General features: G+C 39.1%; 1 protein-coding gene across 1 annotated transcript in view; it reads right to left on the bottom strand.

Moving 5' to 3' along the window:
- PAPPA2 (pappalysin 2) overlaps positions 1-24,968 on the bottom strand; it is a 303,742-nt gene that overhangs the window by 241,788 nt on the left and 36,986 nt on the right. Inside the window, exon 3 of the mRNA XM_011981444.1 lies at positions 20,266-21,337. Within this exon, the coding sequence (XP_011836834.1) occupies positions 20,266-21,337 (1,072 nt within the window). The remainder of the gene's footprint in view (positions 1-20,265; positions 21,338-24,968) is intronic.

Here is a 24,968-nt window from a genome sequence, read left to right as displayed (position 1 = left end):
GTGAAACCCTGTCTCTACTAAAAATACAAAAAATTAGCCAGGCATGGTGGCGGGCGCCTGTAGTCCCAGCTACTCGGGAGGCTGAGGCAGGAGAATGATGTGAAACCAGGAGGCAGAGCTTGCAGTGAGCAGTGAGATTGTGCCACTGCCCTCCAGCCTGGGCAACAGAGTTAGATTCGGTCTCAAAAAAAAAAAAAAAGAAAAAACCTCCATTTTGAAAATCTACATTGTACAAAAGCACATGTCTTTAATGTCTTCAGACAAAAAAGCCTTACAGTTAATTTAATGTTTGCACTCTGAGGTGCAGCTTAACAGGGAGGACCTGAGAAAAAAAAATGGGAGGGACCTATTAATTACTTTTAGCAAAATGTTGCCTTTGTCTTGTGCAGAACATGCAGAATATGCTCTTTAATTTAGTAAAATATTTTTAAAGGTAGAGATGCTTTGTTATTATAATCATAAACTTCCTGAAATTCTTGCATTTTTTTCCATACTTATCAGAAGTTGTTTACCAACTTATTTTTGTTTGAAAGTGTGATTTTTTTTCCTTCTCTTCCCAACCTTGCTTGCAAAAAAAGAAGTGGGTATCTGCTCATGAATTGAGCAGACATCTAATATTTTATATGCCTTTTGAGCTGTATAACTTAATATTTGGATACTTGATAATTTGTTTTATTATATAATTGATAAAATGGTGATGTGTATTAACATTAGTTCAACCATATATTTATACTGTCTGGGGATGTGTGGTTACAGTACTGTGGGAGAAACAATTTGTCAGTGTTTACCAGCTTGTGAAAATGTAGTGCGAGAGCTTAAACATCTAAATAAATAATGAAATGCAAAAATAAAAGAACTTGTCCATGTAACCAAAAACCACCTGTTCCCAAAAAACTATTGAAATAAAATGAAACAATGGACCAAATCATTAAAACCCATACTTGAAACCCTGCTTAGTCACAATATGAAGTTTCTAGATATCTGAGAAGGCCCTTGCATAAAAACTGACAGGGAGGAAATTAAGAAAGAAACATGATCTCAAGTGGTTTGCTTAGTTCCCAGCCAACTTTTCAGGTTTTCATATGTAATAACTGCGAACATTTAACAGGCTTCAAGCAAGGGTGACTTAACACCAGATCCTGCTACAAGACAGTACATGGCCCAATTAAGTTAGCTTCCATGTCTCTAGGAAAATGACTAAGTCATACCTTCCATGTGGCAATAGATGGGTCAATCTGATCTCCATTTGACACTTAGTAAAGGCTGGTAAACTAAGAAACAAGTTAAAGTTGAAGAAAAGAAAGACAAAGTGCCTCCTCTCATTCCCCTCTTTCCCTTCACTATCCAACTGCTTTATCTCTCTTGCCCTCCCAGCTCTGCTTCTGGGTTGGGTTAGTAGCTTACTCATTTTTCAAAGGAGAATACTGCCTGCTGTAGAAAAAGGATATGGCTTTTTCAGCTCACTCATCGTTGGAGTTTTTCCTTATTTCCCAACCTCTCCTGCGACAATTGCAATGAAGCATGGGCATATGGCTCTTTGTTCTTTTTAAGCTGGGACTTGCAGGCTGCTTTCCATGCCAACTGCAAAAAGAGATGCTGTTTGGTCACCAAGCCTGCAGCCTCTCTGGGGGCCCCACTGCAGACAACACTGAATTAGCTCATTCAAATTTCCTGGAAGTCACATCACCCATTTGACAGGCAGTGCTCAGCTTTATTCTTATTCTGAACTTTTCTTCATACGCTCTTCACAAACCTGATCATGTTCCTTATTTTTTTTTCTTCCCCAGCATCATCTACTTTATTAATGATTATTTTGTGTAAAACTAGATGAAAAAAACTATGATAAACCTATGGCCACACAGGCAAGGGAGTCTACTAAGACAGAAATCTATGATTTCAAACTTCTCTGTGGAGTGAAGTGGAAGCATGGAATGAAATGGAGAAACTGAGGCATAGACTTTGACATAGTGTCCTCTGCCTCTTGCCTAATACCTTGGGTGACTGAGTACAGTGCAGTGGGGAAACAAACAAGAGTCAGATGACTTCTCTTTGGATTATCTAATCCAATAATCAACGGGCTCTGTAATTAGAGAGATGCCTCCTCATCCATAAATAAAATGAAATGGTTGAACTACATGGTCCCTGAGGTCCAGCAATGAAGTTCTGTGACTCTGAATCTGAGTGGACTCATTATGTCTTTCAGAATTTACCTTGGTTGCACCTCCTTAGAAGTTTGCAGCAGCTGGTTCAGAATTGCTTTTTTTCCACAATGACTTGGAAAGAAGGAAATGGAGTTAGACACGTAAGTTTCTTTCACATTTCAGCACTTGAAGATTGACTGGAAAGAGGCTGCTGTGAACAGTGTCCACTTCCCTCAAGTTTCTACCCTGCCAGCCATCTTCTCCCTCCCAAGAGACAACTGCCTTCTTCATCAAGAAGATCAAGGCTACCAGGAAAAGCTTTTTCTAATCTCCACCTGCATGCCAACAACTCATAAATCTGCATCCACCCTCCACTCCTTCCTTCCAGTCTCAGAGAAAGATGTGTCCTTTCTTCAGTTTGTGTCTGCCACTAGTGCTTGGATTCCGACCCCCTTCCTCCCCGACCTCCAGAAAAGGGCTACTCTCTTGATTCCTCTTCTTTAAAATTGTCCTGGAATACAATTATTTTAACCTTTCTAGAAAAGGACATTAAGGACATAAAGTGACCTTTTTCTTGCACTTAGGAGTAGAACCAAAACTGATTCTTTTAAGATGATACTGGATTTTTGCATAAAGATATTGTTCAGAGCATTGTTCATTACACTATATAGCTTCCTCTATATGTAGTCCCCAGGAGAAATTTCTGTCCAGTATGATTACCTATGGCAGTTGTTCGCTTGAGAAGCTGTTTGTTTTCATCTTGTAAATAGAGTAAACAATGTAACTTACCTACTTCCTTGTTTGTATTGATTCTGGGAAGCTCAGAACTAAAATGGTGGCCTCTCTCTAGCACTCTAACTCTAATGCATGGACAATCACTTTGTCACTTTGTATACTGAATTTGCCACTGCCTTAGTCTTTTTTTTTTTTTTTTTTTTTTTTTTTTTTGAGGCAGGGTCTCACTCTGTCACCCAGGCTTGAGTGCAGAGGTGAAATCTCAGCTCACTGCAACCTCTGCCTCCCAGGTTCAGACGATTCTCATGCCTCAGCCACCCAAGTAGCTAGGATTACAGGCGTGCACCACCACGCCCAGCTAATTTTTAGATTTTTTAGTAGAGACAGGGTTCTACCATATTGGACAGGCTGGTCTCAAACTCCTGGCCTCATGTGATCTGCCCACATTAGCCTCCCAAAATGCTTGGATTAAAGCCATGAGCCACCGCACTTGGCCAGTCTTTTCTTATGTGTCCTCATTTTCCCTTTTTAAATTCATATTTCTTATATTAAATTCTTGTATTATATGAACATATAAAATCCAACTTAAGTCCTACCTGCAAAAAGGTATGGCATAACTAGCACCTAAACAGATGAATAGATACTTCTTTCAGAAACCTTTAATTTAGAAATATGTATCAAAATATATAAGGATTTCTCTAGGCATGGAAATAAAATTCAGATGAGTTAATGAATGAATGGATGAATGAATAGGATAAATGAAAGAAAGTAAAACTAAGAAAGGCATTGGAATAAGCCTTAGAAAAAGACTCCTTAGATTTGAGTTTTATTGTAATATTGGCCACAATAAAGTCTTGAAATATTATAAGCCACTCAAATTAATCTCATAAAGATTCTCTAATAGCTCCCCCAGAATGCTACAGATAGGAGCAGTTACTACTGCATAGGATATCTTCATTACATATCCTTATCAAAACTACCTGTGGCAGACTAGGCTACTAATGAAAGAAAAAAATGTGATTTTTATCAATTTGCTGACCAAGGATCAATGATCATGCAGAAAGGTACAGAAATGACAGAATTAGAGATGATGACTTTTTCCTTTATATTAAAATCTATGGAAAAGGGCTAGAACAAACTATTGAACAGAATACTTACATATAATTACAAGCATTTAATAAAAGTATTATGTGCCACATTAAGTTAGTCTGATTAATTGCCATTTTAATATTGGACTGTGAATACCTCATAATGCTACCCTATTTTCACTGTTAATGGTTAGGTTATTAAACAAATGACAGTTGTTATCACGGTTATTATCCTAAACCTTCTTATAGATGCCAGATGCCAATTCTCTGTGACATTACGTCCCCGTATAATATACTCTCTCTACTGGTCTCACTACCCATCTTTTAAGAACAACCTGAAATCCCATTCCCTCCCAGATTGAGTCCTTCTAGTCAGAAAGCACTCAATATAGAAATGATTCTTAGAATGATTATTTTGATGATGGTGTGCAGGGTTAATTTGGGGTTAACATGGAGGGAGCCCAGAAGTAGAAAGACAAGTTGGTTAGTTATCATAAAAATTCAGACTTAGAGGGCTAAAGATAACTAAAGATAGCACTTGGTTTTATTCTACTCAATATTGCAATTATATGCATACATGTCTGTCTCTCCCACCTGAACTCTGAGGACAAGAATCATACCCCTAGTGTCTGCTACTGTGTCTAAATCGTAGTAGATATTCAATAAATGTTTATTATAAACTGAATGAGTAAATGAATAAATAAATAGAATGAGATGCAAAAAAAGCCATTGTGACTCTTTTTAAAATTATTTTCTATTGGCTCCTCAGCAAAGCAGAGGAAAGTGAAAACCTATATTAAAAAGAGAACAGGGCCATTTTACTATCTTAATCATCACCACTCTTCCCCAGACCTTGGATGTGCTCCAGGTTGTTGATGTTCCTCATAAAACCTGCTGCCCAGAACTGTGCAGATTCCAGACAAAATCTGACCAGGACTGTGTCTAAGGGGAGCATCTCCTTCAGCAATCTGTACTCTTTCTCCTTTTTAACAGAGTCCAAGATTGTTGGATATTTTTAACGGCCACGTCACACTTTGACCTCACGTGACACTTACAGCCACCCAACACCCATGATTATTTTCCTATTTAATGCTGCAAACATAGGTCTCCACCAGCTTGGTTTACACATTTTTTATATCCTAAACTCTAATTTCATTCCTATAAACCCTACCCCCCAACACACACACACACAACTTTGAAGCATTAATTCAGCAGGCAATTCTGAGTACCTACTGGTACTGAGCACAACTAGGAGACATAGGCATTCCTAGAAATGGCTATGGAATAGGAGACATAGCCATTCCTGAAGAATACATCTGCCTGAAAGCAGAGTACAGTAGAGAGGACGTGCTCATTGTACTCAGCTTTATGTTTTCACACTCAAATAGGAAAAAGGCCTCTGAGGGGAGATAGGGCACAGATTCCCTATGGGGCAGGGTGATTCATGTCTCATGCTTTCTGCCTCATGATGAATCCTTATTACTATATAAGGTATGATCCTGCCCTTGTAAAATTCCATGCTGAGATAAATACCTTTTTCACATCTCCTCTTCAATCACCTTAACGTCTTCTTGAGAATATCCATCATCTCATCAAATCCACCACTGAATCCAATGCAGCGTCTCACCAAACACTTTCACTTATGAAGTATCTTTAAGTCACAAGGCACTTTCAACAAGCATTATCTCATGTGAATTTCACAATATCCCTCTGAGGTAGACAGGGCAGTTAGCCACTTCTTTACACATCCTCCACAGATCCCACTCTACCACAGATGGCCCTCTGTAGCCCAAGTCCTGGAAGCTTCACAGCTCATTGAGAATGGCCTAATGAGCTCTATGTCTCCTGTCTTCTCCAACCACTCTCTGCCTAGCTCATTCACTTCAGGCACGCTAGCTCCTTCCTGTTTCCTCTGCCTAGAATAAGTCTAGATTCCATGTGGCTCACTACCTTGCTTCCTTCAGATATATGCTCAAATATCATCTTTTCAGTAAGATTTTCTGCAGACACACCTTACCCTGCTTCCACGGCAAGTACTCTCTGTTTCCATTATTTCTGCTGAATTTCTTTCTCTAGCACTTACCACTGTCTGGCCTATGATGTACACACTTGTTTATTCATTGCCGTTCTTACAGTTCATAGATTGTAAGCTCCGTAAGAGAAGAAAAATTTATTTTCATTACAGTATACCACACTGCACTACAAAACCTAAAACAGTGTCTGGCCTAGAACAGGTACTCAGTGAACATTTGTTGAATATGAATGAATGAATATGAATAAGCAAATAATTAAATTATGTGACTACACTGGAGCAAAAATTATAATCTAATTCTTCTTGTTTCTAGTTTCCTAGTTCTTTTCACAGTGCAAAAATAATTTTCCTAACCATTTCCGACCTGCTACCCTTTTCTATCTAGATTACTATAGGAACTTACTAACACATCTTCCTGCCTCTAGGCTCGCTGGTCCGTAACACTGATTCTGGATACCGCCTCCAGATTAGTTTTCTGAATAATTAGCCAAATATTCAATATTCAATAGCTTAAGACTTCTGTTTCTAGTATAAAGGGTTTAGAATTCCTGATCATCCCTCCACTGAAAACAACTAAAACCAGTGAATATACAAAAATAAATTTTAAATGCATTGTAAAGTTGGAAAGAAATTAAAGGATATCTTCAGACTCCACATACAAAGTAAAAACAGGAATCTAGAAAATAAATATTTTCTGAAGCCACCAACTTGTATGAGGGCTCTCCCTATTCCTAATGCCCAAGAACTTCTTTGACAGCCTTTTGAGAATCTTGGATAAAAAAGGGCTTATCAAGATAGGGTGTTCGATAAGACAGCCTCACATAAAGCCAGAATTCCTGAGGACTGCATTGTCAATAAAACAGAGTACCAAAAATATTAAAAATTAAAAAGCCCGCTTTATCAAGAGGTACAGCAAGAAAACCTGTATTCCTTGGCCTTGACTCAAAATATAGGGGGAAAGTCTTCCCTGACAATTACAGCTATGAGCCAAATATCACAGATTTGCACCTCAAATTCATAAGATGGTATGGTCTAAAAAATTATGCCGATAATATATTTTAAAGTGGTTTTATGTAGGTAGTGCCCTAGGCAATTGCCAGAAGTAATACAGCATATATTTAACTCAGGTTGGAAAGAAATTGAACAGATAAAGTTTTAAGGAACATGGGCTTACAATCAAAAATCACATATGAAGAAACAAAACACTGTGAGGAAGAGCAAGCAGTAATAACAAATAACAGAATCAGACTAGCTGATGTAAAATATTTTTAAATGCTTAATGTTTTCAATTAAATTTTTTCTTTTGAAATAAACTGTAGATTCGCATTGTAACAAATATTACAGAGTAGCCTTGTATACATTTTACCTGGTTTCCTTCAATGGTGATATCTTGAAAAACTATAATACAATACCACAACCAGGATACTGACATTGATCCAATCCATCAATCTTGTTCAGATATCTCCAGTGTCACTCATACTTGTTTGTGGGTGTTTTTATTACTTATGCAAGTTCATGTATCCACCACTTTAACATGCTTTTAAAAATAACAAAAGCATATCCAAAGGATGAATTAATAACAAAAATAAATAAAAAATGGCTAGGCAGATGTGACAAAGAACTAAATATAACTTATGGAGATTAAAAGTACACTAATAAAAATTAACAGTTTATTGGTGGGTTGTAAAAGCCGGTTAGCCAAACCTAAAGAAAGAGTCGGCTGGGCAAATACAAAAACAGCTATTCAAATGCAGCACAGGACAGCAGAGACATGGAAAAACTGAAGAGATATTAGAGCACACGGAGGACAGAGGGAGAGGTAGTAATATATATTTAATAGAAAGTCCAGCCAACTTAAGTGTCCATCAGTGGATGACTGGATAAAGAACATGTGTATATATATGATGGAATAATATTCAGCCACAAAAAGGAATGACATCTTCCATTTGCAGCAACATGAATGAAACCGAAGGTCACATATTAAGTGAACTAACTCAGGCACAGAAAGTCAAATGCTGCATGCTCTCACTTATATGTGGGAGCTAAAAAAGTTGACCTCACAAAGGTAGAGGGTAGAATGATAGATACTAGAGGCTAGGAAGTGTGGGTGGGTGGAAACAGATATGAAGAGAGGTAGGTTAGGTACAAACATACAATTAGATAAAAGCTATAAGTTCCACTGTTCAACAGCAGAGTAGAGTGACTACAGTTAACAGCAATGCATTGTATATTTTAAGGCAGCTGGGAGAGAGGAGCTTGAATTGTTCTCAACACATAGAAATGATAAACTCAGAGTGATGATACCTCAAAAACCCTGACTTAATCATTATACATTCTATACATGTAACAAACTATTACATGCACTCAGTCAATACATAAAATGTTACGTATCAATAAAAATAAATATAAAAATAATAAAAGGAAAAAGAAAACACATATATCTGTTAAAACAGACACATATATATCCATATATCATTCATGGTTCCTAACTGCTTATGGTTCAAATCCCTCAGCCCAAAATCTAGGGACTGTTGTCCAGTATAACTTTTCCAGTTTTCTTCCTCACTTTTCTCTAAGAAATTTTCCTCCTTTCAAGCTGTTCTTTTTAGAGTGGCCTTAACATGTTTGCACATCTGTACTTTGGTTCATGTAATTGACCTTTCTTCTGCTCTCTACTGTACATATTTTAAGAAACTCAGCCAGGCACGGTGGCTCATGCCTGTAATCCCAGCACTTTGGGAGGCTAACGTGGGCAGATCACAAAGTCAGAAGTTCAAGACAAGCCTGGCCAATATGGTGAAACCACATCTCTACTAAGAATACAAAAATTAGCCAGGCGTGGTGCCACACACCTGTAGTCCCAGCTACTCGGGAGGCTGAGGCAGAAGAACCACTTGAACCTGGTAGGCGGAGGTTGCAGTGAGCTGATATCACACCACTGCACTCCAGCCTGGGTGACAGAGCAAGACTCCATTAGAAAGGAAGGAAGGAAGAAAGGAAGGAAAGAAGGAAGGAAGAAAGGAAGGAAAGAAGGAAGGAAGGAAGGAAGGAAGGAAGGAAGGAAGGAAGGGAGGGAGGGAGGGAGGGAGGGAGGGACTTCTATAAAGTATTTCATAACCCCTAAGCCCATAGTAGTTATCCTTTCCTTCCCCTCATTCTCCAAGAATGTATTCTCTGAAATAATCATTACATAGTTAAAATCAACAAATATTTAGTTTTTAATCCACTATAAGCTAAACATTTTGCTGGTGTGTAAGACCTATACTTAACAAACAATATAGAATGGCAGTTGGAAAAATAAGCTCTGAAGTCGGAGTTTAACTTCTGTCTGCTACTGCATAATAATAGTTATTTGATTATCTAAATCTAAGCATAAAATACATATAATCAAAATATTTACTTTTTGAAGCTATGGTGAGCATTAAATAAAATAATCCATGCAAAATGCTTTGTTTCATTGGTATTTTATATACATATATATGTGTGTGTATATATATTTATATATATATAATATTATATATAATTTTACTATGAACCAGGTACTTTACTTGGATATCGTAGCATATTTGGGTTTGAAATCTAAACCATGCAATTCCAAGACTAAAATTAGCATTAAAATTCAGTGGGAGTTACATCACCAAGAATACCAGGGACTAAGGTCTAAAGAAAAGCACATTACCAGAAATTAAACATGCCAGAAGTTTCATCCTTAAGAAGTAAAGATGAAAAACCAGCTCATTCGGCTGGGCGCAGTGGCTCACGCCTGTAATCCCAGGACTTTGGGAGGCCGAGGTGGGCGGATCATGAGATCAGGAGATCGAGACCATCCTGGCTAACATGGTGAAATCCCGTCTTTACTAAAAATACAAAAAATTAGCCGGGCATGGTGGTGGACGCCTGTAGTCCCAGCTACTAGGGAGGCTGAGGCAGGAGAATGGCGTGAACCCAGGAGGCGGAGCTTGCAGTGAGCCGAGATTGTGACACTGCACTCCAGCCTGGGCGACTGAGCCAGACCCCATCTCAAAAAAAAAAAAGAGAGCTCATTCTACTTAGAGTCGACATCAGCTGAGAGAGGGTTGCGGACCTGTAGCCCTGAGGAGCCCTCCAGCTATCCTGCTCTTTTGGCCACAGTTTCTTAAACCCAAGGCTGGCCAGAAACCTATGACTTCTGAACTAACATGTAAAGATGAGTTAGGCCAGTTGACATTGACTATCTTTAGAATTTGAACCAAGGTACTGTGAGAAACTGTGGCAACTAGCAATAGGATAAAAATCTGAAGGGAAAAATTCTATGAGATAAATTACGAGCCAGAGCAAGCTGAAGCAACGGTTTAAACTAAAGCTATAAGGAAGCAAAAACTATGAGTAATCTAGCAGATTGCTAATGAGACATGAATGGTGCAAATTAACTAAGACGTAGCGAAATATGTAGGCTTTGAGAGAGATGGAGCTCCTGACTGCCACAGTCTCTGCAACTCTCTAGCTCCACTTCCAGCCAATATGTAATTTTACAATAAATCCATTTTCTGCAGTGAACATGAGTAGGTCTGTTCCTTACAATTGCAAAATCCTAATTAAAATGCTTGACAAGGATCTTGCCTAATCTGTAACATCATGCCCAAGAGATCTTGTATTCCTTTTTTGGAGTCTGGTCTTTCTCTCATTCACTGACTCCCTAGGTAAAGAGGATTCATGTTATAAATACTTCCTGGCTATTGTAGCTGTGTTTATGCTCATCAAAATTTACTCCATGTTTCAGATTTTTGGAGCCTCCTGGGGGCCCAGCTACTCAAATAACAAGTTAATGAAGAAAATGGCTTAAAGCCATTCCCTCCTTAGCTAACATGTTCACACTTCCATAAATATTGTCAGTTATTTTACTTACTAGATCTAAATGGGGCAGTGCTACCACAGTGATGAGACCAGTAGAGAAGTTGACTAGAGTGTAGTTTCTGAATACCCTTCTTTTCCCATACATAGTATTACACTCTGCCTACAAATTTTTACCCTCCTAAAACCCTTGAGCTACATTGTCATTTCCCCATGTCATTGGTTTTCCATCTACATATAGATATATATTTATATATGTACACTAATTCATTTTAAAAATATCAAATGTGTTCCAAGAACTATGAACAAAGAAACTAAAGTCTTGTGCAAGAGATAGACAGGAATGGGAAGTTACAGTATGGTATAATAAATATGTATTTAAGGAGGGGTTGGCCATTTTTTTTCATAAAGGGCCAGATAGTAAATATTTTAGGCTTTGTGGGCCACGTGGTCTTTCTTTTAACTGCACAACTCTGCCACATGAAAGCAGCCATAGACAATATGTAAACAAGTGAGTGTAACTGTATTCCAAAATAATTTTTTTTACAAAAACACGTGATAGGCCAGATTTGTTCCATGGTCCATAGTTTGCCAACCACTGTACTAGAGTAAGAACATTCCTTTCTTTAACAATTATTTATTGAATACTTAGTCCGTTCCTTTTGCTGTTGTAGGTGTTAGAGTATAATAGTCAGCCAAACGTATAAAAACCCCTTCCCTGGTAGAATTTACATTCTAGTGGAGAAAATGAATACTAAGCAAAATAAACAAAATAGCATGTTTGTGATAAATTCTAAAAAGAAAAATAAAGCAGGGGAAGAATTCATAAAGAGCCAAGACAGTGTGTACAATTTTACGTGAGGTCTCCAGGGAAGGCCTCACCTAGAAAGCAACTTTGAAAAAAGACCAGAAGAAAGTGGGAAAGTTAGCCATGTAGAAATCTGGAGGAAGAATATTCCAGAAAAGTGAAAAGCCACTGAAAAGGTCACACAGTAGGAGTATGTCTGGCAAGTCAGAAGGCCAGTGTGGTTGGAGTGCAATAAGGAGCATGGTAAGAGGTGAAGCCACAGAAATGACTGATGCTTTATGACCGTATAGATCAGTCATGCTGTTAGCTTTGACTCTGAATAAGCTGGTAAACTGCTGGAGAATTAGGGGGAGAGGAATGACTTGATCTGAGTTATACCATGATAGGATTACTCTGACTGTTGTGCTAAAAATAGACTCGAGGCAATAGTGCAAGGGCAAAACTGGGATACCAGTTAAAAGACTATTGCAATAATCCAGGTGAGTGAAGATGGGGACCTGGATTACAGTGGTGGCTACCGGGGGATGAGAAGTGATACAAATGAGGTAGCTAATTTGTATTTGAGGACAACAGAATGCTCCAAGAAGAAGGAAGGGACATCCTAGTTGAGACTTGAAGGATAAGTAGTAGTTGTTTAAGTGTTTGGCTCTGGAAATCAGATCCACAACCATTGGACAGCGTTCTGGGTAGGAAGTGAGAGAAACCTTGGAGTTGAAATTAATAATAGATCAGGAGCTTCCTCCAGAGGCTGGTGCTCTGATGGAACCTCAGAAAAACCCCTGACGGCCACGCTAACTACATGTGCCACCCGCTACCCACTCGACAACTCTGACATCAAGGGAATGAGGGCCTGGTTAGGGGAAGACCGACCAACAAGATTTCATTTATAACCAGTCACTGAAGTCATTACAAACAAGAGTCCAAGAAAAGGAAAAAAGAAAGAAAATGTGTAAGTGTGTAGCTGTCTTTCAAACTCTTAGGCTTAAATCCTAGGAAGGAACCTCTAAGTGAAATCATCTGAGACAGATTGGCATCTGGCCAAGGCACCAGGGCTAGCACCCCAACTCCTAGGAAAAAGCCGAAGTATTTTGAACAACTGAGTGTAGTTGGAGACTGGGGTCTCTCCTGAAAAATTTCTAAGAGGAAATATTTTTAACCCAGACAGACTACACAGCTCACTCACCAGGCTGTCTATTTGGGTAGGAAATAAACTATGAAAAGGAGAAAAACATCCACCCTGCCCCACCCCCCACTAACCTGAGGAGGAAAGTCCACTAAGTCAGGTGAACAGAAAAACTGTGGATTTCATTTGCTCCATAGTACGGTGCCTATTGGAACTGTGGAGAAACTGGCTTGTAGGAAAATAAATAAGAGACATTTCTGTTTGTAGGTAAACTTACTGTGCTTATCTACGGAACCTCCTCTTATTTCTTTCCTTCTATTCCCGTTGCCAGTTGATGTGACCATGAGAAGGTGACACTCGCTCTAGAGTTCACACTGCCTGTGAATTTTGAAGTGAGGGAACTGACAGTTTTTTGCTGTTTAGTTTTAAAATTTCTCCTCCATTTCTTTTCTTCCTGCCCTCTTCTACCCCTTATGCTTATTTTCCCTGCGTGTGTTTTTTTTGGCTTCAGGGACCTTTGAATCTCAACTTCAAAAGAAACCTATAATGAAGCCTGGCTGATGTTTAACAGACCAGCCACTGCAAGAGCCCAGCCTGACCATGCCTTTGGCTCAACAGCCTCTGAGTGTGAGTGAGCAAAGCACAGCTAATCCAAGGCATCCAGGTCTGTGCAGCACCAACTTCTCCACCTGTTCCCTTTGATGCCATGTGCCTCTGCCTTCCTGTCCCAAGATACACCCTTTCTAGTGTATACCTGCAGACACCACTCTCTGCCATATCCCCCAGAACAATTCCCAGCCACCCTCTTGAGGACCTCTTTAGAGGGAAGTATGCCATGGGCAAGTATTGCTATGTATAAGAGTCCTCTGCCCTTGAACTCCCCAGTGAAACCTCAGGGAATGAGGCAAAGAAGAGACAATGAGTTGCCAACATATAGAGATGTTAGCCCATCACAGGCTTCAGAAACAAATATACAGAAAACAAATATACAGTATCCCCATTGTCTGCTTCAGAGCATGGTCAGACACTAAATGATTGATCCTTGTTCAACTATTTGTTTTTATTTGGAGACTTTTCTTCACATTATAGCAATATTGTGAGATCTGAGATATAGAAACCAAAAAAGAGAGACAAGCAGAGTTCCAGATTTAGTGAAATACTTGCTCAACTCTATTGTGAAAAGGAGAGAAAGCATGGGATGGAAAGTAGGTGCAGCAGCAAAGAACTGTAACTCTGAGACATAATTTTAGGGAGAAATGTGACAGAAACAATTAATAACCAAAAAAAAGTTGAAGCCTGCAAAGGTCAGGGAAGACAGGTTCCCCTGAGGGTACAGAAATTCCTTTGGGCTCGGCTCCCTAGTATGCACCACAGGGAATAGTCAATGACATTTGTGATTTTACTGAAGTGGACACTCAACACCCTTCCTTCCCTTAATTCTTGCAGATCATCTCTCAGGGCAGCTACTATGTAGAAACAGACATCTGGCTTATGTAGCCCTGCCTAGTTCCAAGTTCCTTTATCTTGGTAGGTCTGTTCAACTGGCTGGGTAATGTATCTATAATTCATATCTCCTCCTGACCAGTCCAGAGCCTGATAAGTACTCTCCCTTTGATAGGCTCATCTGGGTTACAGATGTTTGATGCTGAATTCATCAGGCTTTCTCTCCTCTCAGAGCATTTGGGAGAGGAACTACTTTGGGCTAGATTTGTGGTTTCTTGCTGGGGGTGGTGGGAATGCATCTTGGTTTGTTTTGTGATGCCATAGCAGAATACATGAGAATGGGTAATTTTTGAAAAAGAGAGATTAATTTCCTACAGTTCTGGAGGCTGTAAAGTCCAAGGTTGAGAGGCCTGCATCTAGTGAAGGTCCTTTTGCTTCATCATCCCATGGCAGAAGACAGAAGTGCAAGAAAGCAGGCACGAGAGAGGGGTAGCAAACTCATCCTTTTATCAGAAACTCACTCCTGTGATAACAGCATGAATCCATTAATGAGGGCAGAGCTCTCATGACATAACCATCTCTTAACATTTTCACCTCTCAACACTGTTGCTTTAGGGATTAAATTTCTTTTTTTTTTTTTTTAATTTATTATACTTTAAGTTTCAGGGTACATGTGCACAACATGCAGATTTGTTACATATGTATACATGTGCCATGTTGGTGTGCTGCACCCATTAACTGGCCATTTACATTAGGTATATCTCCTAATACTATCCCACTCCCCTCCCACCCCATGACAGGCCCCGGTGTGTGATGTTCCCCACCCTGTGTCCAAATGTTCTCATTGTTCAATTCCCACCTATGAATGAGAACATGCGGTGTTTGGTTTTCTGTCCTTGAGATAGTTTGCTCAGAATGATGGTTTCCAGCTTCATCTGTGTCCCTACAAAGGACAAGAACTCATCTTTTTTATGGCTGCATAGTATTCCATGGTATATATGTGCCACATTTTCTTAACTTTGGGAGACACATTGGAACCACAGCAGGAAGACTGAACAGGATTTGGGAAGTGAGGAGAGTTGTTCATACATCAATCCTTGCACTCAAATGTTAGTGATCTATTTGTAGGTCTGTCCCCCACTTTCTACTACTCTCCCCCGACCCTAAACTGTGAGCTTCTGGTGCTTCCACTGTGAGTGGAAAGACTCTGTGGCTGGAGCACTCCACTCAATAGATGCCTGGCAAAGCACTTGTCAAAGTTGAGTCCCTTCAGAGTAACAGTATAATGGAATTGTGAGCTTGAGCTCTGTGATTTAACTGTAATAATAGGCAGGCTCTACAAAGGCAATCTAGTTCAGAGACTAACTGCACCAAGTCACAGGACCTTATGGAAACCCAAAGATCTATATCTCTATGAATCAAAAGTCCTTTCAAACAATCTAAGCCATAGCAAAGAAAAGCCATTCCCCATGTTCTGCTCTTAATGCCTCAGCCTGGATTTAAACCCAGAGAATTTAGATAAAATTACTGAACTTCTCCTCTAAATTGTTAGCCCTTACCATTTCCGTAGTCTTTACATGTGTCCCTCTGCCATGCCTGGCATATCATAGAAGCTTGATAAATAATTACTTTTCAAAATATTGCTCTTGCCAAGAGTCATAAAAAATTAATATTTTTATAATAAAAATTCAGCACAAAAAATAGGATAGGGAAGGCAGAAAAGACCTACACATGAAATAAGTATAAGAGAGCTGAGAAGAAAGAAAACCTCTCTCCTCCACTATGTTTCTGCCTTCAAATTTCTTTTTTCAAAAGAGAAAATTCATAGATAATTATTCTTTCTTAGATTATCATAGGTAGAGATTTAAAAGTGTGGTTTCTACTGTGAATAAGCATTAGACATTTAAGGAAAGTCACCAGCATAAAGAACAATCATTAATTTAAAATATAATAAAAAAAGAAAAGTTGACTTCAGAGGTATCAGATATAACACACACAAAAAAAATTCCAAATGAATCACATTTTTATCTTTGAAAATGTCTGTCTTAAAATTTTTTTAAGATTATATTAAAAATAATCAAAGAATAAGGTGTTAAACGTATGATTGTTAAAATATAAAAGTAAATAAAAGCATTGAAAGACTCAAAGAAATTTCAAAAAAAAAAAAAAGTAGAACAAACTAACAGAGAATGTAGGAGAGAAAAGAGACAAAGAGTGAGTTCAGTAGATTCATCCCCAGGAGTATCAGGGGTAACAAAGAGAATAGAGAAAACTAAATGAAGAAATATCAAAGTAACAATTTAAGAGATTTTTCCAGAGACAAGGGGCATAAGTGTCCAAACTGAACAATGTTCAACAAAAGAACAATAAAAGTCAATCCCTAAAAAATAATCTTACAAATTCCTAGAGTAACAAGGCTAAGGATAAGATTCTAAAAGAATATATAAATATATATATATATGTGTGTATATATATACTCACACACTATAAAAGTACACACAATTATCAGAACAGAAGCTAGAAGTAATTAATGAACTTCTTCATAAGTTTGAGATAAACTGTTTTTCAATTCAAAATTTTATACCAAGTCAAACTATCAGTTTTGTATGAAAGTAGAACAAAAACATTCTGAGAAGTGCATTTTCAGAAAACATTACCTAAAACATCTTTTCTTACAAATTTACTTGAGGATGCTTTCCAGTAAAATAAGGTAGTACATTAAGAGATATTCATGTAATTCAGGACACAGTGGCTCTATCCCCCAAAAAAACGCATTGAAGAGAAGTCCCAGGATGACAACTGTGCAGCAGACCTAAAGATAACTGGCCAAGATTGGAAGAAGAGAATACAATTAACTAGAAGGGAGAGCTCTAGAGGAGTGGAAAAAACATTTTTTGAAGGGTGAAGAAGAAGAGTTTTATTTAGTGTTAGAACAGTTCAGAGGAGGGGAACATTTTTATAAATTTATTCTACAAATTAGCCGGTAAAATAAAGCATTTGAAAGCAATCAAGAATATCAAGAAAGAATAAAAGAAGGAAGGAAGGAAGGAAGGAAGGAAGGAAGGAAGGAAGGAAGGAAGGATAAATAGAGACTCAAGGGGTTGGGCTGGGAATGGGAAGAAGCGGTGCAAGAAAAGAAATATAATAATAGACTAGTACTTTGTTCTGCAACAAATAACATTTCACAGTCATAATACTATAATACATACAATTGATTCAACAAAAATAGTAAAGTAATTATATGGAAGGATGTAAGGACAAGGAAGGAGATAATGTAAGGGAGTTAGACCCGTCTCTATCTTAAGAAATCAATGGATAATGTTTAAAATTGATGAACCAAGCAATATAAATACAATATTTAGAGGTGTACAGGAAACTACCAGAAAAAAAAAAAAGGTGAAAAAAATAGATATAGTAACCTGTGCAAAGCAAGGACAGAGTGTGGAGAAGGATGGGGAAGAGTTAGGCAGGTGACTGATTTTCTTCCTTCTGTCTTTTGGTATAATTTGATATTTTAAACCATGAGCAATTTTCACTTTGAGTTAGTATTTTTAACTATCAAAAAGTATAAATATTTCCTTTGTATTCCACAAAGCAGGTTTTATATGTGGGGCTAAAAGAGTCACTTATGAATAAAGGTTCAAAACACTACTGGGTCTATAAATAGAAGGAGTGAGTTCCTCTTCTGCAGGCAGTGAGGTAAGTCATAAACACCCAGATAAGGGCAGTGTGATAGGAATTTAGAGAAAGAAAGGGAAATTCTGAGGAGAACAATACCTGGGTACCTTGAAAGACAGCTCTCTCAGACAGGGCAGGAGGTCATTACTATAAACTGGGAGACCAGACTTTCTCATTTCTCCGGGGGATCCTAAGTGTTGCTAACCACTGCTGTTAGTGAGGTTTAGCTTCTGTTTGAGGTTACCAAAATCTAAAAACCAAACCCAAACATAACTTTCTTTTCTTCTTCTTTTTTTAAATTATACTTTAAGTTCTGGGATACACGTGCAGAACATGCAGGTTTGTTACATAGGTATACACGTGTCATGGTGGTTTGCTGCGCCCATCAACCCGTCATCTACATTAGGTATTTCTCCTAATGCTATCCATCCCCTAGCCCCACCACTCCCTGACAGGCCCCAGTGTGTGATGTTCCCCTCCCTGTGTCCATGTGTTCTCATTGTTCTAAACAGAATTTTATTATACAAATAGTTCTGATAATTTGATTTGTTCTCTTTGCATCACTATGTAAATAAAGACTTCCTATCTGTCAGCCTTAATAATAAGAACTAATGTTATTTTAGAACTATTTGTGTACATTGAAAACTTTAGAGCTACTTTCCTATACTTTCATTTGATTCACAAAATAACCTGAAAATACTGATAATGCAAGGTATTACTGCAATCATCCTTACTTCATAGAGAAGACTTCTGAGTTTCCAAAAGTGACTTGCGTAACTTGCAAACCTAGTTAAGTAGTGAGGACTCCAAAATTTAATCGTGTCCCTTGATTCCAAATCGTATACTCAGTCTTTTACACCACACGCTTAAAGTACAGGCCACTCTATTAGTGGTAACTCATACCAAGAGGACTTCCCACACACAGGGGTACCAGGAACTACTTGTACAAATGGTGTCCAACACAAAAGCAGCCATCAAGACATTGGGTGGGAGCTGAGATCCTGTTCCCCCACCTCCCACCAGCCCTGTACCCTAGGTCAGGTAAGCCTTTTCATAATTTGAACAAAGGCACCAGTTGTGTACTGGGGATACCTTGTCCACAAACACATATTAACAAGTTCACTAGCTACCTACCTACTTTCTTACCCTCCTCTATTATGTCCAACCCCTGCATCAGCCATCAAATGAGAATCTTCTTATGGCTTCTGTCTCAGAACAAGAGACACATCGGATCCATTTATTCATCAACTTAAACAACTAAATGTCAGCTGCTATTCTAGACCTTGGGAATATAGTAGTTAACAGAATAGATAAGGGCCCTGATCTCATGGAGCTGATATTCCAAATAGGGGAAAAACAGACAAATACATGAATGTGAAAGAAAAAATATCAGAAGTACTAAGTGTTAAACAGGAAATTTAAATTAGTTGATGTAACAGTAATTGATAGCTGCTTTAATCTGAGGGATTAGGAAAGGCCTCCCAGGTGGTAACATCTAAGTAGGCATTTGAATGACAAGAGAGAGCCCACCAAGGGAATATTAAGGAAAAGAGGATTCTAAGAAGATGGAACAGCTAATGCAAAATCCTGAGGGCAAAAAAAAGCTTGATCTGTTCAGTGGAATAGAATCAAGTCAGTGAGGCTGTGCTATGTGGGTGGGGATGGAGAGGCAGACAGGGGCCAGATTGCATTAAGAGCCTGTGTGTCAGGTAGGGGATTCAGATTTTACTCTGAGTGCAATGGAGGAAAAAATCTTAAGACGAGAAATGACAGTATCCAACTTACCTTTTTCAAAAGATCCTTCTGGATGCTGCACAAAGAATGGAATTTAATGGGGCAACAGTGAAAGATCTCAGTCACCTAAAGGAGACTAGTGGCTAGCTGTCACACGAAACTTTACGAAAGTGTTGAACTGCTTAGACTAAACAGACCTAAGACCTTTTCACAGATCTGCATTACTTTGCCAAGACCCTAAGACTATAGGAAGTATTGTCACGTGTAATAAGTATTGACTGGTTTCTATGTCTGGATACCTTGTTCATTCTCCACGAAGATTTCCTGGCCTCCTCTGGTAGAGCAAGTTGTTCAGCTTTCCTGTGCCCGAAGTATCTGGTGCATATGCCTTTGGGTGCACTTCACACTATGTACACAGCTTTCTGCACCACAAATAGTGAGTTCTGTGAGGGCTGTCTCTTGTCTCAGTCATCTGTGTTCCTAATTACCTAACAGAACACCTAGCACTTCACAAAAGCTTAATACTGTCTGATGGGGTGGATTAATGTTGTATTCAGGGACTGTATGAACACATTTGTCTCCAAAACCAAACAGATAAAATGATGTCAGAAATGTACCCTACAAGTAGGACACCCCAAACCCCAGTCCCTTACCTCTTGGGTGAATCAGGGTCAAAGCAGGTCTTGCGCACATCAGCCACCTGGGGGTCGCAGCAGTCCCCGTCGTCAAAGTCGTTCAGCATGTTGTTACACTCCACGTGACAGAGCCCATCCCTGCGGTTCCAGGAGTAGCAGCGGCCCTGCAGGCGGCAGTCACCCCCATCATAGCCTGTGAGTGGGTGCTCACACTCGGGGTCGCAATGGTCATTGCCAATCTTGCTGGGCTCACAGTTCACAAGCACAACCCTGTGTCGCAGGGTGGAATTGTGGACCTGGTGGACGCTCAGCTGCCAGCTGATGTTGTAGCGGTTGAAGGCCTCATTCAGTGCCTCGTGCTGCAGACGAATCTGCTCCTCGCTCACAATGGGGTTTAGGCCCTCATCATCACAGATGTTCACCACCTGGTAGCGTATCACCTTCTCTCCCCGAAGGGGCCAGTATCCATTGTACCGGGAGATCAATTCCACGTTGTCACAAACCGTTTGCCCACAGAGTGGGGGCCGCAAAGGCGACAGAATCTCGGGCTCTGGCTCAAAGCCCTGGAGAACCTCAAGTCGTGGGTACTTCTCATCTCTAAAGGGAACCCATTCTGTGTTCAGAGGCTCAAAGCTCGCTGTCAGGACCAAGTCAGTCACTTCCTCCTCCCCGCTTGAATGCTGAGAACTGTGTTGAAAATGGTTTTGTGGCAGGGCGGTCGACCAGAAAACCAGTGTGCCCAGGTGTCCACGGAAATAGCGTCCATCCTCAGAGCTGTCTCCCCCCAGGAGCAAAGAGCGGCAAGATGCCATGAAGGGGCTGTTCAGGGGACCAGACTGATCTAGACTGCTAGCCACCTGAGTGCCATGCACATACAGGGCCATGCGCCGTCCATCGTAAGTGGCTGCCACGTGGGTCCATGTGCCTGGTTGGTAGCGACTGTGGCTAATCAAGATAGTGGCTTTCTTCATGCGGTCGGTGCGGAGGGAGAAGAAGAAGCGAGCATCCCGCTTTCCCTTGTCCTTCCCTGAGCGGATCCCCAGGGCCCAGCCTTTGTCACTGACAGTGTGGGAGCAGTTATCAAACACACCTGGGAAAGAAGGAAGAATCGAGGGAAGAGATACCAGATACAAAGGGGAATGGAGAAAGGGAGAAGAAAGCCCATGTAAATAACAAGAATGCAGGTTTTTAATGGGGAATAAAGTAAGTGACACAGACTTCTCATCTGAGATGCCTGCTCATATCCCTATATCAGGCCGTTCTGGCATATCCTATCCCCAAAAGGAGTGATTTGAGATTCCAGCCAAGTTAACTCATTCTGGTATGTTTACATAACCAAAATGGAAGCTGGAAAGCAGATGTTCAATGCAAATGGCAAGAATTCTCTAGCACTCCATCACAAATGTGCTTCATGCTGACTGGCTTTGAGTCCATGCCTTTCCTCACTGATCCTAGCGCTTTTCCATTTCCTCAGAAGCCCTGAGAGTAGTCATACTTTTTGCAAATGACAGCCATTTCCTACCCTCTGGAAGGTGATTTTTCTCTACTGAACGTTAAAAAGATGATACTCATGGAGAAAACAAAGAGTTGATTAATCAGGGAGTCTTTTTAGAGAAGACGGTAACATCCCAGACATCATTCCTAGCCCACTATTCCCTCTAACACCTCTCATGGGTAAGGATGCCCATCCACAGTGAACAACTGTTTCCCAGAGAAAGCAATATGGCACTGCCCCATGGTCCTAGCCTAAAAATCTAGTCACTGAGTTAGTAGAATGACTGTTCTATACCCAATACCACCCACCACAGTACAGAAGCAGACTGTTTCCAGATTAATAAAGGTCCTATCATACACTACCTGCCTTGCTCAGAGCAGGCACAGGGCATTTAACAGGCACAGGGCTGTTAAATCTAATTGAATAAACAAAGGATAGAACACCCATAAATAGTTAGATCATTAATAAGTTGGCAGCAGGAAGGGGCACAAACTTTCAGATGTGGCATGATTGCAGATGGGACTCAGGCAGTTTGGAGGCCTTAAATGTTTGTAGTAACCCATCTTCAGTTTACCCACCAACTCTTCCTCAGTACCTCTTCTAGTACATAGTCTCTCAGGAATAGCTTTTACTAATAAATCACAAGAAGTCAGTACATCACATAGGAAATGCTTAATAAATATTGCTTGCACCGATGAATAAATTATGGAAAAATATACTAGCCTTTTGATCAGATATCTGGGTAAACATCAAGAGTCTTTCTCCCCAAGCTTGTTAAATAAGACTTTTATTTTTTCCCTGACCTCCTATGCAATCCAGTCCAACAATAATTCTTCTTAGACAGTCTAGATTTGTAAGCCATGAGGATTCCTATTCTGATGGCAGGCAAGTGCTTTACAAGTAGTTATATTTCCAAAAGTGATAGAATATCTTCTCTTCTGTCTTCAGCATAAATTAATAACTCATGGTTTACAAAATAGAAGTACTTTTTAGCAAAAATATTTCCTCCCTAACCCAGTAATTCTAGCAACTATACTTTGAATTACTAGTAATGACTAGCTACAGTTCAATGGGGTATTCCAATTTGGGTTTCAGGGTTTCAGTTGTTATTGTTTTCACACTGGGGTCTATCTGTTAAAGAAGTGTAAGGAATACTCCTCTACAAACTCTTGTATTGAGCAGATTTTCAAAAAAGCAAATAAATCTAGTGAGATTAACACTAAGTTCCCTGATTCATATTTTCTCCTGGTCCACTTATTTTAATAAGTAGTAAGTAGTTTTAATTATCTATCTGACCTATGATCACATGGGCTGCAATACTGAATATCAGGACCATGGAGTTACTAATCTATCAGCTATTTGCTGATCTTTAAGAGAAAGTACTGGGGAGGTTACTTTATATTTGATGCATACACACAGGTATATGTATGAGTTCAGATATAAATTGTTAGACTTGACATATAAGTTACCAGATGATTAACATGATTATCTGCCAGGCATCTACTTACAATTTTAAACATTTTAATTTGCTGTCCTTAGAACTTCTAGTCTATTATCAAAAAAATAATTGTTCTTATTTGTCTCATAGAAAGGCATAAAGTTATTAATAGTGTATCTGAAATGATATTTCTAACTTCTTGAAATACTAAATAGAAGATGGACCACTCTGATCATACTAGTCTAGTTCTGATTAATATAAGTTAGCAATTATATCAAAAAATATTTATAGCCAAGAGCACTAAGATCATCTATATTACTTGTGAGATGTAGCCAGTATGTAGAGGTATTATTCTGAATGATTACCAAAGTAATGATTATTTGCTCTCTAATTTAGGATGTCCAAACAGCAAATGAAAAACCTCACTATATTGCTTAGATAACTACATTTTACTTGCTTTGTTACCATTGTTCATACTTCATCTGTAGGGAAATAGAGTATATAGTTGCTGAAGCACTATCCTGCACTCCCTCCAGTTAAAAAGGCATACTTAGCAAATAGAATTCTCTGATTCAATGCCAACAGCTCTAGTTGTGAATCAGTCACATGTGAAGCTTTCACAAATACAGACTATTTTGAAGCCATATGGAGAGCTTATCCCATATTACAAAAGAAATCAAGTTCCTCACTGCTGCTTAGTAGAATGAAATGTAGAAGACAGAAGTTGAGAGCCTTAGTATTTTTCATTCAGTGAAGGAAAGTTAGCAAGATTGATATCAATGGTAAGTTAAATCAGACATGAAAATGTAAAGATCATCTGAAATTCTTTTAAATCATTTGTTTAAAAATTATACTAGATCAGGAATCTTAGATTTGTCCAAGGTGTCCATGCAACAGTGATACATACTTGTTCATTAATTCAGCAAACTAATGGAATGAGGGGTAGTTAGGATAAACGAGGTAGTTAGGATTCATAGGACCTGTTATGAATAAGTGCACAGAAGCATACTAAGTTAGCTCACCCATGTAAGTGCAAGTTTGGTAGATATTTACAAAGCAATACTATCTGTCAATCTCAGTACTTGGTGCTGGAGATTCTATAGTGATCAAATAATTATATGATATCATGGAGAGTTCAATGTGATGCAGAAAATAAACCTGAAATGAATAACAATGGAATAGGCTGACTACTGAAAGTATAAATAGCTATGGGTGCAGCAAAAGGACCTCTTTATTAAAACATGGACATAACATAGCAGAAATTCTCCCTAAAGCCATTAAATGTCAACTTCCCAACACTGACCTGTCTTGTTAATAATTTGATTCCTAGAAGGTATCCACCATAAAAATCTGCCCATGAGATTAGGACTACCTTGATCACCAGTCAGACTGTCCGGGAAGGCTAGAGAGCGCCAAAGCCAAAGAATTCCAAGAGATAAGGTCAGACATTGCCAAGCTCAACGTCCTGCCAGTTTACCCAGTAATATTCATTGCAAGAGTCCTCAGAACCTGCCTTTATATAAATTACTCACTTCAGCCAAATCTTCTACACTGGAATTTTGTGTGTATGTATGTGTGTGTGTGTGTGTGCCTGTGTGTGTGTGACTCTATTTACTTTTACTTAGCCTGTAATGTTATCTCCCATTTATATAGTCCTTGAGCTTTCCAAATAAATCTTTTGCATACTGTTATTTAAGTGGTAAAACCATCCTCTGAGGCAGGCAGAGTTATTGTCATTGGTCTTCTTTTATAGATGCAGACACTGAGGCTTTGAGAGATCAGGTGTCA

The sequence above is a fragment of the Mandrillus leucophaeus genome, unplaced genomic scaffold (genome assembly GCF_000951045.1).
Source record: "Mandrillus leucophaeus isolate KB7577 unplaced genomic scaffold, Mleu.le_1.0 Scaffold226, whole genome shotgun sequence".
NCBI classification, from domain to species: domain Eukaryota; kingdom Metazoa; phylum Chordata; class Mammalia; order Primates; family Cercopithecidae; genus Mandrillus; species Mandrillus leucophaeus.
Note: the sequence above shows the minus strand (reverse complement) of the source record. Positions and strands in the feature narration are given on the sequence as shown.